Raw genomic sequence first — 16,777 nt, 5'->3', positions numbered from 1 at the left:
CTTATAATCCTAGCTTTGGGGAGGAAGAGGTAGGTAGGTCTCTACGGCTCATGGGCCAGCAGGCCAGCCTAGTCAAATCCTAGTGAGAGACTTAGTCTATAAACACAAGACAGAGAGGTTTAAGGAAGTTGACCTGTAGCTCTACACACACGCGCACACACACACACACACACACACACACACACACACACACACACAAACGCACCCACACACTCACAGGCATGTATGCACATATGCACACACCCTGTACCCCTAATACACAAGCACATAAATAACAACGAACTCAAACAAAATAGACCAAAGCAAGAAGGAAATGAGCACATTCTGCTTTGTTGGCCAGCCTCTCCTAGAGATTATTTGCCTCAGGCACAAAGGAGAGAAACTGGACCATCTGTGACACAAGTTTCACGTTAGAAGAGAGAACACACAGGGTCTCTCTTTTTCCTGGCAGTTCAGTTAGCATGAAGCAGTTTCTAACTTTACAGACTAAACATTTCTAATTGGTAAATGGATGGTTTGATTTGAAATGGTGGCTCTGAAAATAAACTTCCCAATTTGGGGTAATTGTTTATGAGTTGTTGGCAGATTACCGTTAACCAGCCTTCATTTTGTCTTTGAGGGAAACATGAAAGCAAGGGTGCATATTTCACACTCCATTGAAGGGAAACACAAAGAGAAGGTACAGGGTGAAGGGAGAGAGAGAGAGAGAGAGAGAGAGAGAGAGAGAGAGAGAGAGAGAGAGAGAGAGAGAGAGAGAGACTCTTGGTTTGTTACATCCAACTAGACTCAAGTTGATTTTTTTTTCCTGGTAGGTAAGGGGAACACTAACCACATAGTACATGTCTTCAACTGTAAAATGGGGGACAATCAGAGCCCTTGCTTCCTGGGCAAGTTGCTGTGAAGATGAAGTCACTGGCATACAGGCCTAGTGCTGTGTGTAGTGTATTGTAGCTGAGAGGAAATGGTTACTGTATTGCTCATCATGAGCCATTTTACCCTCCCGTTGTCCATAGCAGAGCTTCTATTATGATGGTCAGCTGTAGAGCTCACAGCTTCATAATGTGAAACTGTGAGAAATGTCATTAATTTGCATTGATTCATAAGTCATAACTCAGTTAATTGAGCTTCAAATATTGGAGTTATTTAATGACTATCCTTTTAAAAGATTTCACAGTCTATCCTGTGTTTTAATTATCCTGCAAATTCATGATGGTTTCCTTCATCCTTGAATACTCCCCCTTGATTTCTCTTTTGTGGAGTGTTAGATAGATAACTTGTTACAAAGTATTTAAAATTTTTTTCCTTGTAGCCAGTCTTAATCTTGAAGAATTTAATATTTCTTCATTTGATCTGTACTGAATCTGAAGATTCTATCATATCTTAGTCTTTAGGTTTCTTTTTATGTTAGTTTATTATTGTTGCCATCTATCATGTATCTACATATCTGCCTGCCTGCCTGTCTGTCTGTCTTAAAGTACCATTATCAGCCCCAAGGACTCAAGTCTGTAATATCAACTATTTGGGGTTCTAAGGCAGGTAGGTTGCAAGTTCAAGGCCTTCATGGGCCTCGGAGTTAGGCCAAGACTGTCCAGGCAAATTAGCAAAAGCCTGTCATAAAAATTTAAAAAGTAAAAGCTTCGTTGGGAGTGTAGCTTAGGCTCAGAGCCCTTACCCAGCGTGTGTGAATTCCCAGCTACAACCCCAGGAAAAATAAAACAAACTAAAGACAAACACAACAACAGCATTATGTGATCCTTTCAAACCACAAACTTTTTGTGGTATGAAACATTAGTATCATTTCTTCAGATTCTAGTTCTCTCCCAGTAAACGACTGCTTTGCTCAGACAATTTGATCCATTGTTGTTAGTTTTCCACAGGCAAGACAATGCTTATTTTAGTTGTAATCTGTAAATAGGCCAGATATTTCTAGTTCTGTGTCCATTCCTGTGCTGTATTGATGACATCGTGCTAATGAAGCCTTTGGTGTTGAGGTCTAGCAAGTGAATGAGTGTGTTTGTTTTCCTATTGCATATCATTACAAATCTGAAAAATGCATGCCTGGTATAGTCTGTGCACATAGTAGGTGTTGATAAATGCTCAATGATGGCTTTGCTTGAGCCTCAATATTATGACATCCAAGCCAAATCCCAAGACTTTTGCTTTGATTATTCCTGCATTCAGTGGCTAGCCCATACTGAATCTATCTGTTAGAAATCAGGTGCTCCACCAGCCTGTTCTTCAGGAACTAAGTGCTGTCAGACACCAGACACATCATGCAGGCAGTAGTGGTATATTTCCACTGTCCCTAGGAGTCCCTTCTGACATCACAGCCCTCCCTTATTCTGTTTCCTGGTCTCTCTGCCTATCTATATCTATTTCTGTCTCATGTGCCCACCCAGAGATACCCTTTCATCAACCCCTGTCCCCTAACCAAACTTCTTATGTGATATCTGTTGCATGGTGTGATCTCTTAGGGACACACCTTGGCTTCAACCTACCAAGGTGCTTCTGTCACTAAATCCTTATGCTATCTCCTAAAACACTTTCAGGGTCACTCGAATTCCTGTTCACCAATGCTGCTGTCTAGTTACTCCTGGTGTTCAAGTTGCCCTTTTAACAGATGTGGACAGTGTCACTTTTTATTTTTACACACTTTAGTATGTATAAAGTGAGGACATGCTTGCTCTGAGGTATGAGGACGTGGTTGTTCTGAGGTATGGCTGAGGGGAAGGTTTTTATTGTTGATATGAGGGAGGGTATAGCTAGATGGATCTGGCAGAGTTCAGAGCAGGAAGGGAAGGAAGTAACTCAATGTGGCCAGCAGATTGGTCTACACCATGAAGAGAGAGAGAGGTGAGAGAGAGCTAGAGAGGAAAAGAAGACAGTGTGTGCAGACCTAGGAGTCTGAGAGAGGGGGGCAAGAGAGGAAGTCAAGAGAGCCCTCTGCTCCAAGAGAACACATGGCCAAGATGGCAGTTATATGGGAATGAGAAGCTGGGGTAAGGGAAGACTGAGCTGGAGAAGTTTGGTGTAGGGTGTGGGATGAGAAGAGCCAGGATACCAGCGTGGACTCTGTGCCAGCTGTTAATGATGCGAGAGCCTGGCGGTCGGCTTGCACTTTGGCATGCTATCACGCTTTGCCCCTTTGTTCTGACTTTCCTGTGAACATTAATAAGTAGCTCCTTCTTGTATTTGGTCAAAACACCATGCTTCACTGTAGCTTACAAAAGGACAGTGATGTGTCCCCAGATGCTCCAGATGTTGTCTTTCTCCTCCGAGAGTTGATTGAGCTCTCCGAATGCACCCAGCGCTCCTTCACCTCTATATCCTTGCTTGGAACTTCTGCCTTCTCTTCCTTCCACCTCCAGCCAGCCTCTCTGTCCACCTCCAGCCAGCCTCTATGTCCGCCTCCAGCCAGCCTCTCTGTCTGCCTCCAGCCAGCCTCTCTATTTGCCTCCAGCCAGCCTCTCTGTCCGCCTCCAGCCAGCCTCTCTGTCCGCCTCCAGCCAGCCTCTCTGTCCGTCTCCAGCCAGCCTCTCTGTCCACCTCCAGCCAGCCTCTCTATTTGCCTCCAGCCAGCCTCTCTGTCCGCCTCCAGCCAGCCTCTCTGTCTACCTCCAGCCAGCCTCTCTATCCACCTCCAGCCAGCCTCTCTGTCTGCCTCCAGCCAGCCTCTATGTCTGTCTCCAGCCAGCCTCTATGTCCACCTCCAGCCAGCTTCTATGTCCGTCTCCAGCCAGCTTCACCGTTTCCCACACATTCTAACATGCTGCTGCCATAGTCTCATGCTTCAGTTTCTCAAAACAGCTTTAGACTTTCCCCGGGTGTCTGACCTTTTGAAACTACTATAAGAGAGTCGATTTGGTTTTTATTCAAAAGATGGAAAAACAAGCATTCCGTGAAGAAGCATGTGTCCTGTTGCCAAGCATCTAAATGGGAAGGGAAGGGTGCGTTTTTGGATATCTGTATTTCTGTCATGCCTAGGGTTGAGTGGCACTCCATGCACGTGGAATATATTGCTTGATGAGTCTCAGCCTGAGCCCGGGGTGCCTTTCTCTATACTCAAAGGAGCTTCTGTTTCATTACATGTTCTTGGGAACAAATACGGCCAGATTCCTCTGTGGGGCTTCTTCTTCCAGAAGGAAATATGTCTTGCATGAGAATCTCTGTTGCCCTGGTGGCTTTCTTTAATGTCAGCTGGCATGGATCAGAAGAATCTTTGTCACAGTGGCAGTAAGTGATGAGCTGCAGCACACTTTAGACATTTACAAAATGGCGGAACCCCTGCATAGCATGAGGAATGCCTTTCTCTCCTGGCATGAGAAATCTGCTGACCCAGCTATTTCAGTGTGTGTGTGTGTGTGTGTGTGTGTGTGTGTGTGTGAACCCTAGCAGCAACTGGCAAGTCCACTTGGTCCACTGGAAAGAATTCTGTCTGGTGATTTTAATGCTACTTTATTGTTTTTCTTCCTGCAGATTGTTCTTCAAAGAAAATGGCTATTTCTTCAAGCTCATGCCTGGGCCTTATCTGCTCACTGCTGTGCCACTGGATGAGGGCAGCAACCTCGCTGAACCTGGAAGACCCCAATGTATGCAGCCACTGGGAAAGGTAACTGTCCTGAAGGTGGCCAGCTCAGTCTTTTCCATTGTTACCACAGGTCTGATGCAAAGGCTCAGAGTCTGAGAAGAAATTCTTAAATAACTTTCCTGTGAAAAATCAGCTTACTGAGTCGTGCTACACACCGTGGCATATGCATATTTTGTGGGAGAAACTTCTGGTTCTAACATGGGTACAGTTAGAAGAAGGTGGAATAGTAACTCAATTGGAGTTTGGGTGGAAGGCTGTAAGCCCTTTCCCAAAGGCAGTGATTTGAGGAGCTGGACCTGTGCTTGGGAATGCTGAGTAAGCAGCAGGAAGTAGCATGGGGTAACCTGCTGTACTAAAACATTGAGCTACCTGGGATTAAAACAGTTGTGCCATGGGTAGCTTGGGAAGAAGGACTGAGCCAGGCCTGGTGTGCCTCAGGGGTGAGGAAGAGGGGTCATGAACTCAAGCAAGGCCTTCCATCACTATTAAGCCAGTTTGAAGTCAGACTTGGAAACTTAACAAGACCTTGTTTCAAAAAAGAACGACGTTGATGTGGACCAGGGCAGCAATTCAAGAAGCGCTTGCCTTAGGTTGAATCCAAATCACATTAGAAAAATTAGGCCTGATGTTTGGATGACTATGGAAGACCATGTGTTAGGCAGTATCCCCTGAGGTGCTCTGGAAGATGTGAGCGGATAGCAGTGTGTGTGTGTGTGTGTGTGTGTGTGTGTGTGTGTTGACAGTGAGAGCAGGGATAGCTTCTCCAGATGGAAGATAGCTTGAAGTCAGTATCTTGTAGATTACCCAGAACTGGACTCAGAACAGTCACTGGGACATTGAAGAAGGTCAACATCAGGTAGATTATATGAAGGCAGGTGATGGAGTGTCCTTAAGTCAGCAATTCACAGTAGGAAATATGCAAAACACACAACATGTTAGGGATCCTCTAGTTCCCTCTGAAGCAGAAAAGTAGCCCGAACCTGCCCTGTGCAGGTGCAGTATCAGCAGGTGCAGACTGCACTGCTGTGAGTTGCTGCCCATGAGGGTCTTTATCCCCAAATAACAGTTCATGCAAAGGTTTAACTGAGACAATGATGTTTGGTACCCAGACTGCATTTTTACTAACTGTAGCATCGTTGATCCAGTTCTTGGTGGTGATGTTGGGCCACCTTCAACACCATGATTAACAAATAGCAGAGTACACATTCTACTAGCTTACAGTCTTTCGATAGAGGTACATAGTTTGGACCAGCAATGGTAAGATGCTAGGGACGTACAGGTGTCTTCCTCCTACATTACGCGGAACCAGAGCTTGCTGCCATCTCTGTAGGCAGCAGAGAGCCAGGTTAACAAAAACATGATTACTCTATCAATAAAGGAGGTTATGTATCACAAAACTTTATGCTGTAGAAAAAATAGGTAATAGAAAGATGTATGAATCTATGGTGGTAACAGAGTCATATAGAAAAGGCACTTACTAATTTCCTTATATTGTTGTTATAGCACCTTCAGTAAGACATTTCGATATGGAAATGTGCAGTAAGTATTTGTTAAAATAATACAGACAAGTTTGGAATGCAGGAATGTGAGTACGTACGTACGTGTGTGTGTGTGTGTGTGTGTGTGTGTGTGTGTGTGAATACCATACCAACAAAAGGGACCTACTGGCAGTTAAACTTCTTAGTGGTTGGTGGATTTAGGTGGGAGGAGCAGTTAAACTTGTGAGATGTTGGGAGGTACCAATCACTGGATCTTTGAAAATGTATTGGCTGTGATGTGAAGCCGCTCCACCAGAACTTAGAGCTTGCAATGTGCACCATTGCCGATGCAGACAAATAGAAGAGACTCCTGGGTTGGTGTGGCTTGATGGTGTTGGGCTTAGGAAATCAAGCAGAAGGACATGCCTAGGAGGGCTGGGAATTTAGCACTGGGATGTTTAGCATGATGAGACAGGAAGTTGCTAAGTGGATGACAGAAAGGAACGTGGGCTAATCCAGCCATCACCCATTTGATTTGATTTGATTCCACACCCACACTTGAGCAAAGCTGTCAACACACCACTGCCTTGTCTTGTTCACCAGGGATAATTCCCACTGTCTGGGACCTTGCATGTGCCATGGATTCAGTAGACGATTACTGAATCGTGACCCCACCTTCTGGTAGTGAATAAGACAGTCCAGTATGTATGTGGGCATGCACAAGAGAGACAGGCCATGGTAATCTCTACTGTATAGAGTCTGTTGTAGAAATAATCACCAAGAGGGAAAGACACTGGGAGTCACAGAGACATGGTTTTCCTATAAGCTACTAGAAAGAAGGGTCGCAGCTACAACCTTGTTGATAAATATTTTCTTTTAAGCCAATGATTCCTAGAAAGGGTAGTTTTAAAAAGTGTTTTGATAAAAATAAAAAGGTGTAGCAAGATCAATAAAAATGATCAAATGGAGGGCCTTTGAGAGGGTTCAGTGGGCAAAGACACTTGCTGAGAAGTCTGAAGACCCAGAGTCAATCCCTAGAATCCACAAAGCAAATTGCAAAACTAATTTATTCTCTCTCTCTCTCTCTCTCTCTCTCTCTCTCTCTCTCATTCTCTCTCTTTCTCTCTCTCAATGTATACATATACGTAAAAATTGTGAAGGTACATATATTTTCAAAAAATTAAATGAGACTATTTCAAAGGACCTGGTCTTGGTGGCAGGGTTTGAATGGGCTTATGGTAGACCCTTTATTGCAGTGAAAATCACCTATACCCTGAGGTTTAGTGCCAGGAATTGGAGCCTAGCTTCCCAGTGGGACCTATGGGAGATGTGCTCTTAGGCTCAGCCAGCCCTACAGGACAAAATCAGCATTTTTAAAATTTTTTTTATTGATATATTTTTTATTTACATTTCAAATGATTTCCCCTTTTCTGGACCCCCCACTCCTCAAAAGTCCCATCAGCCCCCTTACCTCCCCCTGTTTTCCCACCCAACCCTTCCCACTTCCCTGTTCTGGTTTTGCTCTATACTGCTTCACTGAGTCTTTCCAGAACAAGGGGCCACTCCTCAGTTCTTCTTGTACCTCATTTGATGTGTGGATTATGTTTTGGGTATTCCAGTGTTCTAGGTTAACACCCACTTATTAGTGAGTGCATACCATGATTCACCTTTTGAGTCAGGGTTACCTCACTTAGTATGATGTTCTCCAGCTCCATCCATTTGCCTAAGAATTTCATGAATTCATTGTTTCTAATGGCTGAATAGTACTCCATTTGCTCTGTGTGTATATACCTGCAGCTTGGAGCCCTGTCAGGTGCTGCTAGCTGTGTGCCCGCGAATCTCTGAACAGTTAATTTCAGATAGCACCATTCCTGTTTTACAGAAGAAACTGTGATTTTAGGGACACTGTGCATAAGATGAAAGGAGAGAAGATTAAAACTGCACAAAGGGAAGCCTCTGAGTGAGGGATCCCACGCAGCATCCTTTAGGAAAGCAAGCATCTCTGAAGCTCTCAGCTGCCTCCTGTTCCTGTGCTTCCCAAGCTCCAGTTTTTTCATCTAGATTCTTACCAAGATGGCTTGAAAGAGGAGAAATGGCTTCTTTCCCAAACCCTCAATTAGTAATACAGAAGTGGCAGTAATTGAATCAGCAGTCCTGAAGTGAGCTGAGAGAAGAAACGATGATTATTACCATATCTGATTAAAGTAACAAGATAATTCAGGCAGATAAAATGTAATTAACCACTTTGGAATGTGTCCAAGTGATGATGGCTCACCCCCTCCTGTTCTGTGACCTTAAATTAATCCTGCTGCTGGGGTTTCTCTCCTGTAACACTTAATAGGTTAAAATCGGGATGATATGTTTCTGTGTGTTTGAGGAGATCCAACAAACAAGCCACAGATAGCAGAGAGATCGAATTCCTTTAGTTGAGGGGCTTTTTGCTCACCACTTGGTTCTGAGGCTTGATGTGTTCCGTTGATGGCCTCTAAGAGGGGACAATCTGAGAGGGGAGGATTTGTCAAGGCCTCATGCTGTTTGTTAGTATTGAATCCTGACTGGATCATGAGCACCGGAAGCCTGTGCTACTTGTGATTGGAAGTAGGTTAGATGGACAGATGTATACTGTACTCTAGAAAACGCAGACTCAGCCTTCTTTATATTTAGGCCTCTGAGGAGCAGGTCCGGGTTGGTGTGAACTGCTCGCCAAGGAACTAACACAGTTCAAACAGTAGTCAGACATCAGTGATGAAGTGGGTGTTGGGGGAGGTGGCCCATTTTGCACATTCTCCTTCCTGATGTCGATGGACAGCCTCCAGGCAGCAGGCCCATGGAGAAGTAACAACTTAATTGTCCAATGACAGATAGGAAGCGAGTTAGGTATAATCACTGACACAGACTATTTGTGGCCATTGGAAATAGTTTATATGTGTGCCCAGGTTTCAAAAGTGAATATACTGTGTAATTATAGTGAAAGAAAATTCAACACCTCCAAACTAAGCCCCCCAAAATCATGGAGGCAGCAGCATGCTGGCCCATGGGTATGCAGTTGATATAGAATTTTCTCACTCTCAGTTTAAGTTTGTTTTTTCAGATTTCTTAGTACAAAAGAGGACTGCTGGGTCTGGACTCAGTCAGAGAAGACGAATCTAACCCTCAAGAGACTTGAGGTTTCAGGAAGTTGGGTGGGGATGGGGGTGGGGATATTCTCTTGGAGATGGGGGTGGGGGTGAGGTATGGGATGTGGAACAGTCAGAGGGTGGACTGGGAGGGGGATGAATTCTGGACTATAAAATAAATTAAAGAATAAAAAAAAATCTGTAAAACAAAAGTGCTTCTAGCTTGTAAGTCCCAGTTGCCCAAGGACAGATAACTTTTTGTAGTGCTGAAAGCTGTCGTCTGTGTAAAATAACAAGCCACGTGTTTTCATGTCTGTAAACAATGCTGGTAGCCCCAACTGCACAGGATGTGCTTGATAACATGGGAGGTGAGTAGACAGGAAGTATGTCAGGATATGTGCTTGTTCCCTATTGGATGAAGCGTATATTGGATGAAGGTTGGAAGTACACAGCCTTGTAGATTTTTGCCTTTATAGGCAGACTAATTAATTTGTGACCATTCTTTGGGATTCTTGGCTATGGACCTGGCCAGTGTCCATTTTTGTTTGGCTTTTTTTGCACAAGCCTAAGCCAGAGCCGAGCCAGATCCCAACACCCAAATAAACAGCTCAGCGTGGTGGTCATGCTTGTGTGGCCACACAACCATAGCTCTCACCTCAAAGGGAGTAGGAGTTTATTATGGAGCCAAATCCGAGTGACCGTGGGCCAGGGACCCAGATTTAGGTTCCAAAGGTTCATAGTTCCAAGGTGGAAACAGTTTCAGAACGCTCTTACTGTAACAGAGTAAAGTGACTCACAAGTGAGGGCATTAAAAAGTACATATGGTAGAAACATCAGAGAGGCAGGTCATAGCTGGTTGGAAGAGCTGCAACTACAGACCTTAGGTGCTATCAAAAGTATTCTTAGCTCTTCCTCTGGGGGAAAGCGGGTTTTGTTAAGTTACTAAATTCCCAAAGATTTTTACAAGTTTATCAAGATCTTAGGTCTGACAGAGGTAGACAATGAGTGGTGTTTTATGGGGCTAGTGATAGCCCAAGAGAAATTGCAATTAGCTTCTGGAACTACAGCCTTTCAACCTCTCTACAGTTGCCAAGGTTTTAATCAGTCAGTCAACCCATGTAGACAGCTTCCTCCTGGGAATGCTTATTCACACTTACAAGCTCAGCACTGGGGAGGCAGAGACAGGATTCCTGGGCTCATTAGTAGCCAGCCTAGCCTATTTAGAGATCTCTGAGCCAATGAGAGACCGTGCCTTATAAGACAAGGATCCTGAGAACTAAGCCCTTAGGTTAATACAAGTTCACACACACACACACACACAAGCATGCGTGCATGGGCACTGGAACACATATATACCCACAAGTGCTCAGATATCACCTTTGTTTTCCAGTGTTTACAGAACTGAATGCTATAGCATGCCCTTCCCAATTGTCTGGGAACCCTGTGTCACATCTAATTCTAACTAACTAATTTAGTTCAACAAAATCCCTACTGTAGATCCTGATAGAGCAAAGGTTTGCTTTGTTTGTTTTGTTTTTTCTTTTTACTCTAAAGCACATGTGGCAAGTGGCTCTGGCTCCATTTTTCCTGTAGGTGATGCAGGTCCATAGCTATGGCATAGGTCTGTGCCCAGAGAGATGGAAGAGAGACATAATAATGTGGCCTTAAGATTCAATTAGTTACAAGTGGCTGATTAGGAAGGCAGACAGACTGGTAAGGGAGTCTCAGCGTTTATACTGTGTGAACCTCACAATGCTGTTGGGGACTGAAGAAAATACTAGTAGCTTAAATTGATATGCCCTCCTGAGAGCACGGATATTTTAGTAGAGGTCTCTCTCTGGCTTTGTACAAAAATGAGTCATCTCACGCCAACAGGGGCTTTGCAGTCTTTGGGGAGTAGCAGGACCTCACTGATGATTTAGAATAGTGTACATTAGAGATTCTGGGAGGCATCACCATGATAGTTCTGATTATCTGTTTAATCAGGAACCAGGGCCATTGGGATTACCTGAGGTATACCACCTGCTTTCTCAAATTACAATCCTGCCATCTTCTAGCTGACTGATTTTCTCAGTGGGCCTATTTCTTGAGGATCCTTAAATATCCCTAGATACTACACTTCAGCATAGCAAAGTGTGAAATGTATAAAAGTGCAAATAATATAATTATCCCATATATCTCCCATTGACACATAGGTATAAAACAATCACCAAGACCAGTTTGAGATCTACTGTTTGTGAGGTCACCATAGCACAACCTGTCAACCAGGCCTCCCTCTACCTAAGCTGAATTCTTCCTGATAGAACATCATGTTAGAAGTTAAAACGTCTTCTTGTCCATTCTCATGTTGATAGTTCTTGTTAATGAGCTTAGACTATTGATTTCTCTGCAAGTGAGCCAAAGATGCTGGTCCATTTTTGTATTGTATAGATTTTAACGGGGAAAACCTTTTGAAGAAGAAAATCCTCCCGATTGTCTTATAGGCAGATATTATACGCTGGGGCATGCTAAAGGCTTTCTAATTGAGAAGTGTAGAACCAAGATTCAGGTGTCCTTTCTATTTCCATCCCAGGCTGCAGGTTCCCCAGTGTTCACTCTACCAAGAAGGTGTTGGTGGAGTGTAACAGAGACCAGAACATTTACTAGGTAGCAAGCTGTTGGCATGATTGTTTCAGGCTGAAGAGCTCAGCCCATTTCTGTATTTATAACTGAGTTTAAAGAACTCACGGTATCCTTTATTTTTGCGTAGTGTATACGCTTCTGCTGACTGGAAAGTCGAGCCAGCTTGTGAAAGCCAAGTGTTCTCAATTGTTCTGATTTTTTTTTTCAAAATAACCACTGACATGTAGTCTGTTCTGAATGCTGGGATTGTCTCTCTGATGATTAACCTTGTTCGTGGACTTGCGGTGAGAACTTTTTATGAAAGGTGTTTGTCGTGGGGGGAATCCTGGGGTGAGAGCAGTGAATTAAGTAAAGGAAAGACAGTGATGCATTTTGAAGTTTGGGCATATTAGTGTAGTGTGAACAGGAAAGGGGTTTCTGCTGAGATGTGTAATGCAAACCATTGTTTTTTACATTGCTGCTGATATCTGTCTTTGGGCTATGTTAGTTCTATCAAGAACCTATGAAAACAGAGTCTTCTCTATTAAAAGCCCATATGTATGGGAGTTGGACAGTCAGGTTTAAGGCATGATTTCAATCCCTAGGACTGCCGAAAGAAAGAAAAAAGTCAGAGTGGGGCTGCAAACAAAGGTAATTTAGCGTCTGGTTTTTGGTTGTTGTTGGTTTTATATGTGGGGAACAGTTGAAATGTAAATAAAAAATATATCGAATTAAAAAAAAAGAGTGACAAAAAAAATAAAGTGAGGAACCGACCGCTGATTCCTGGTTTTCCCTTTTCTTTTCAGTTACTCGGTGACCGTGCAGGAGTCTTACCCACATCCCTTCGATCAGATTTACTACACAAGCTGCACTGACATCCTGAACTGGTTTAAATGCACGAGGCACAGGTAATGGAGGCTTGGGGGTGTTTATGACCCTGACTGTGTGGAAACGGAGTGTGATGCAGTCAGAGATAGCAGCTACCTGACAAAGGGCATCCGTGCACCCAGTGAGCAGTTGTTGAGGGCTCTCCTCCCAAGCCCAGGGGACAATGAAAGGTTGACATAATTCATGACCTTTGTGACTTATGGTCTAACTACAGGTGACAGACACATCTACTGTCCTTCCTGTGCTTCGAAAACCTCATCCAGCTCTGTTACAGAGGATCAATGGAAGAGACGGTTTTTAAAAAAAAATAATTATTCTTTGAGAATTTTATACAACATATCTTTTATTATTATATTTTCCCACGCCCCAGTTTCTCTTAGGTTCCACACACCTGGCTTCACATGATCTCTCTCTCTCTCTCTCTCTCTCTCTCTCTCTCTCTCTCTCTCTCTCTCTTAAAAAGAAACAAACAAAAAGAAAAGAAATCCACTAAAAATCATGGAGTCCAATGACCATGTCCAAGCACTGCAGAGAGGCTCAAAGCCAGGCAAAATCCCAGCAAAGAGGAGGGGAAGTGGGCAGAAAGTCCCACCCCAAACAAGAAGCTGTTTGAAAAGAATATCTGCTGAGAGAGGGAAAATCAGTTTTCTTAAATGGAGTGGCACTGAGGATATCGGGCACACTCCAGACCCCAGGCTCAGGAGTAGCTTGCCAGCAAAAACTGGAGACATTTTCCCCATCACCATCACCAGATCCCTAGAAACTCATGCCTCAGCATCTGATTCTAGTTGGATGTCTGACTCAGTTTATGTTGAAATTGAAATAAGATAGGTTATCTATGATCCATGAGAACACAGAGCCAAAAATATTAGTGCGTGTGATGAAAGGGAACTCTGGTTGTCTTAGCTACATATTTATAATATCATGAATCATGGAGTGGGTGGGATACCTGCCATTTTCTTTTTAATATGTTTCTTTGTTAAACAAACTTTACAAGCTCTTATCTTCTCACACTAGATGGGAAAGTTCCTCAAAAAGAAAGTCTCTATACTGTTCTGCTTGCTGCCATTCCTTGTCCCTAAAATAGTGCCTGCAATATGCTAAATGCTTAAGAAATAAGTGTATGCGTTGAACTAGTAAATGAATGGCGCGTTGGTAAAATCAGATGATAGAATTAGTCTTCTAGTTTATGGTAAGATAATACTATGCTGAATGTTAAGAGAATCTATGAATTCTTTTGAAACATAAGTGAATGAATGATGCATGTACTGGCTAGTTTTGAGTGTCAACTTGACACAGGCTGGAGTTATCACAGAGAAAGGAGCTTCAGTTGGGGAAGTGCCTCCATGAGATCCAGCTGTGGGGCATTTTCTCAATTAGTGATCAAGTGGGGAGGGCCCCTTGTGGGTGGTACCACCTTTGGGCTGGTGCTCTTGGGTTCTATAAGAGAGCAGGCTGAGCAAGCCAGGGGAAGCAAGTCAGTAAGAAACATCCCTCTGTGGCCTCTGCATCAGCTCTTGCTTCCTGACCTGCTTGAGTTCCAGTCCTGACTTCCTTTAGTGATGAACTGCAACATGGAAGTGTAAGCTCAATAAACCCTTTCCTCTCCAACTTGCTTCTTGGTCATGATGTTTGTGCAGGAATAGAAACCCTGACTAAGACAATGCCTATGAAATTAGTCAGCAAGGTTTCACATTATTTCAAGGTAGTTGAAGTAGAGAATTTACAACAGTTTTGAGGCCTTGAAATAAAGTTCAGATGGTCTGGATTGGGGGATCCTCTCTAGCACCTTAATAATAAGTTATACTCTGTGATTCTTCTTCTGAAACGCCTGCTTTTCTTACCTTTATTGTAGCTGATTTTTTTTTATTAAGGTAGAAATCATTCCTTATTAGCTTGTCAATTAGAGCTAATGACTGTTTAGAGCAATTCTGTTTTCCTTCATACAGAATCAGCTACCGGACAGCCTACCGCCATGGGGAGAAAACCATGTATAGGCGCAAATCCCAGTGTTGCCCAGGATTCTATGAAAGCCGAGACATGTGTGTCCGTAAGTAAGGTGTCCACCCTTTGAGCTGTTTGTGAATGTCCAGTGCTGGTCTGCCTCTGAGGTGGGGACCTTGAAGATGGGGTGGTTAGAACATTCCTACTTTGTTCCTGACTGCTTGGGCCCTGAAGAAAGCATTAACGTAGTCTGCAAATCCTATTGAAACTCTCCAGATGAATATTGCTTGAGAAAACAGCTGTATAGAAGATGCTGCAAGGCTGGATGTGGCCATGTCACTTGTCATATTCAGCTGGAAATTGGTTAGCAGTCACAGGGCTGAGGTCACAGGAGAGAACGGAAACCTTGCTTTCCCCTGCAGTTGCCTTCTGAGGGGCCAGCGCGCTTTTTCTTTTTCTTGGTCATGGAAAGATAAAGGGATGGAAAGATGAAGGGGTGAAAGGAGGAGTACACGTACATTTTTATTGGCAAGAGCTTCCCTGCAGCATATCCCCCACTTGATTCTGAGGCATCTTAAGAAAAGCCTGGAGTCTATAACATATTTCAGAAGACTCTAGATATCATGGGGTGCTGTTGCAATGGAGGTTTCTTGTTATTTTGCACTTAGAAGAGATTATGAAAAACTATTGAATTTAAGCACTGTGGCTCAACAAGTGATGACAAGCCCTACTTCTGAGGCACTGATGTTGGGGGGGGGTGGGAGATGGGGGTTCTACTGTAACCTGTAGGCACTAGGGATGCCTGGTCTGTCTGGGTTGAGAGTACTAGCTCCACTTAACTGGGTGGCCTCAGATTTATCATTTGTACCCCTGTGAGGTTTCTTGCTGGTTCAGAGGGTAGAGGTGGAGAACTAAATCTGTGCCCTCCAATCTCCATGCAGACATTGAGAGCTCCTCAATTCTGGTTCAGAATTACCACTATATCTGCTGACATAGGGTCACAGAAAACAAAAACACAACATAGAATTAACAAAAATACATAGCACGTGACTTCTACCGCCAACAAATGTTCTCTGAGAGAACTATAGATATTTCCTTTTAAAAGTTTTTTTATTATTATTTTCTATATTCTTTGTTTATATTCCAAATGATTTTCCTTTTCCCATAAGTCCCATCAGCCCTCTTCCTCCCGCCTATTCTCCAATCAACCCCTCCTACTTCTGTGTCCTGGTGCTCCCCTACAATGCTGGATCAAGTCTTTCCAGGACCAGGGATCTTTCCTTCCTTCTTCTTGGAAATCATTTGATATGTGAATTGTGTCTTGGGTATTCAGAGCTTCTTCTAAGCTAAACTCATGTGACTACATACACATAGAGTTGTCTCTACTGTGAAGTGTTCCGCAAGCCATCCTTGGGGTTAAATAAATCTTCACTTCCTAAATCAGTTAAGACTACATTTCTGGAAGTCGAATTGCTAGGCCAGTGGTGTGCACATCTGGAGGGTTGGTTTCTAGTTTATAGACACAGTATCAGGAAGTGAGAGAATGTCTGTTAGCTTATACCCTGTGACAAGTTTCCTTCCTAATTTGCATGTCTTTGATTAATGAGGGCAGTGGGTAAGAAAAATTCCATGTTTGTAATCAATCAGAATAATCAGGAACTGATCTCGGTGGCTTTAGGTGATGAGAAGCTGTCAGAAGAAAGACCAAGGATACAGTACTGGGGTGGAGGCCTTACTGGCTGGGCTGGCCATCTTCCAGGGATGTGGGTGACATAGTTTTGATGCCCTTAGCTAGGGTTCAGCCTAACAAACACAACTGTCAACCCACACTGAGAGAGTAAGTATGTCTGTGCCAGATCATAGGACTCATGAATAAAGCCACAATGCTATCAGTCTGCAGAGCTTGGGATTGCTCAGGCCTTGTCGTTGGCCATTCCTTATGCCCAGCCAGAATGCCGGAGTGAAGGAAATGAGATCCCATAGGCCAGCTATCGTGGGACCCACTCAAGGCCAGTTAGAGTCCGGCTCAGTGTTTCATAGCCACAGCTGCAGATCTACTAGTTCATCTTGTCTGGAAGTATGTTGGCAAGCTATCAACCTTTTTCTTCTACAAGACTCGTATAATGTGTTCCCCAGGCTGTATGAATGACAGTTTTAGCAAT

General features: G+C 43.6%; 1 protein-coding gene across 1 annotated transcript in view; it reads left to right on the top strand.

The window, feature by feature from the left end:
• The window catches only part of Megf10 (multiple EGF like domains 10), a 165,779-nt gene that overhangs the window by 46,786 nt on the left and 102,216 nt on the right, over positions 1 to 16,777 (top strand). Inside the window, exons 2-4 of the mRNA XM_052155826.1 lie at positions 4,477 to 4,609; positions 12,590 to 12,691; positions 14,621 to 14,721. Coding sequence (XP_052011786.1) covers positions 4,494 to 4,609; positions 12,590 to 12,691; positions 14,621 to 14,721 — 319 coding nt within the window. The 5' untranslated portion in view covers positions 4,477 to 4,493. The remainder of the gene's footprint in view (positions 1 to 4,476; positions 4,610 to 12,589; positions 12,692 to 14,620; positions 14,722 to 16,777) is intronic.

This window comes from Apodemus sylvaticus, chromosome 13 (assembly GCF_947179515.1).
Source record: "Apodemus sylvaticus chromosome 13, mApoSyl1.1, whole genome shotgun sequence".
Lineage (NCBI taxonomy): Eukaryota > Metazoa > Chordata > Mammalia > Rodentia > Muridae > Apodemus > Apodemus sylvaticus.
Note: the sequence above shows the minus strand (reverse complement) of the source record. Positions and strands in the feature narration are given on the sequence as shown.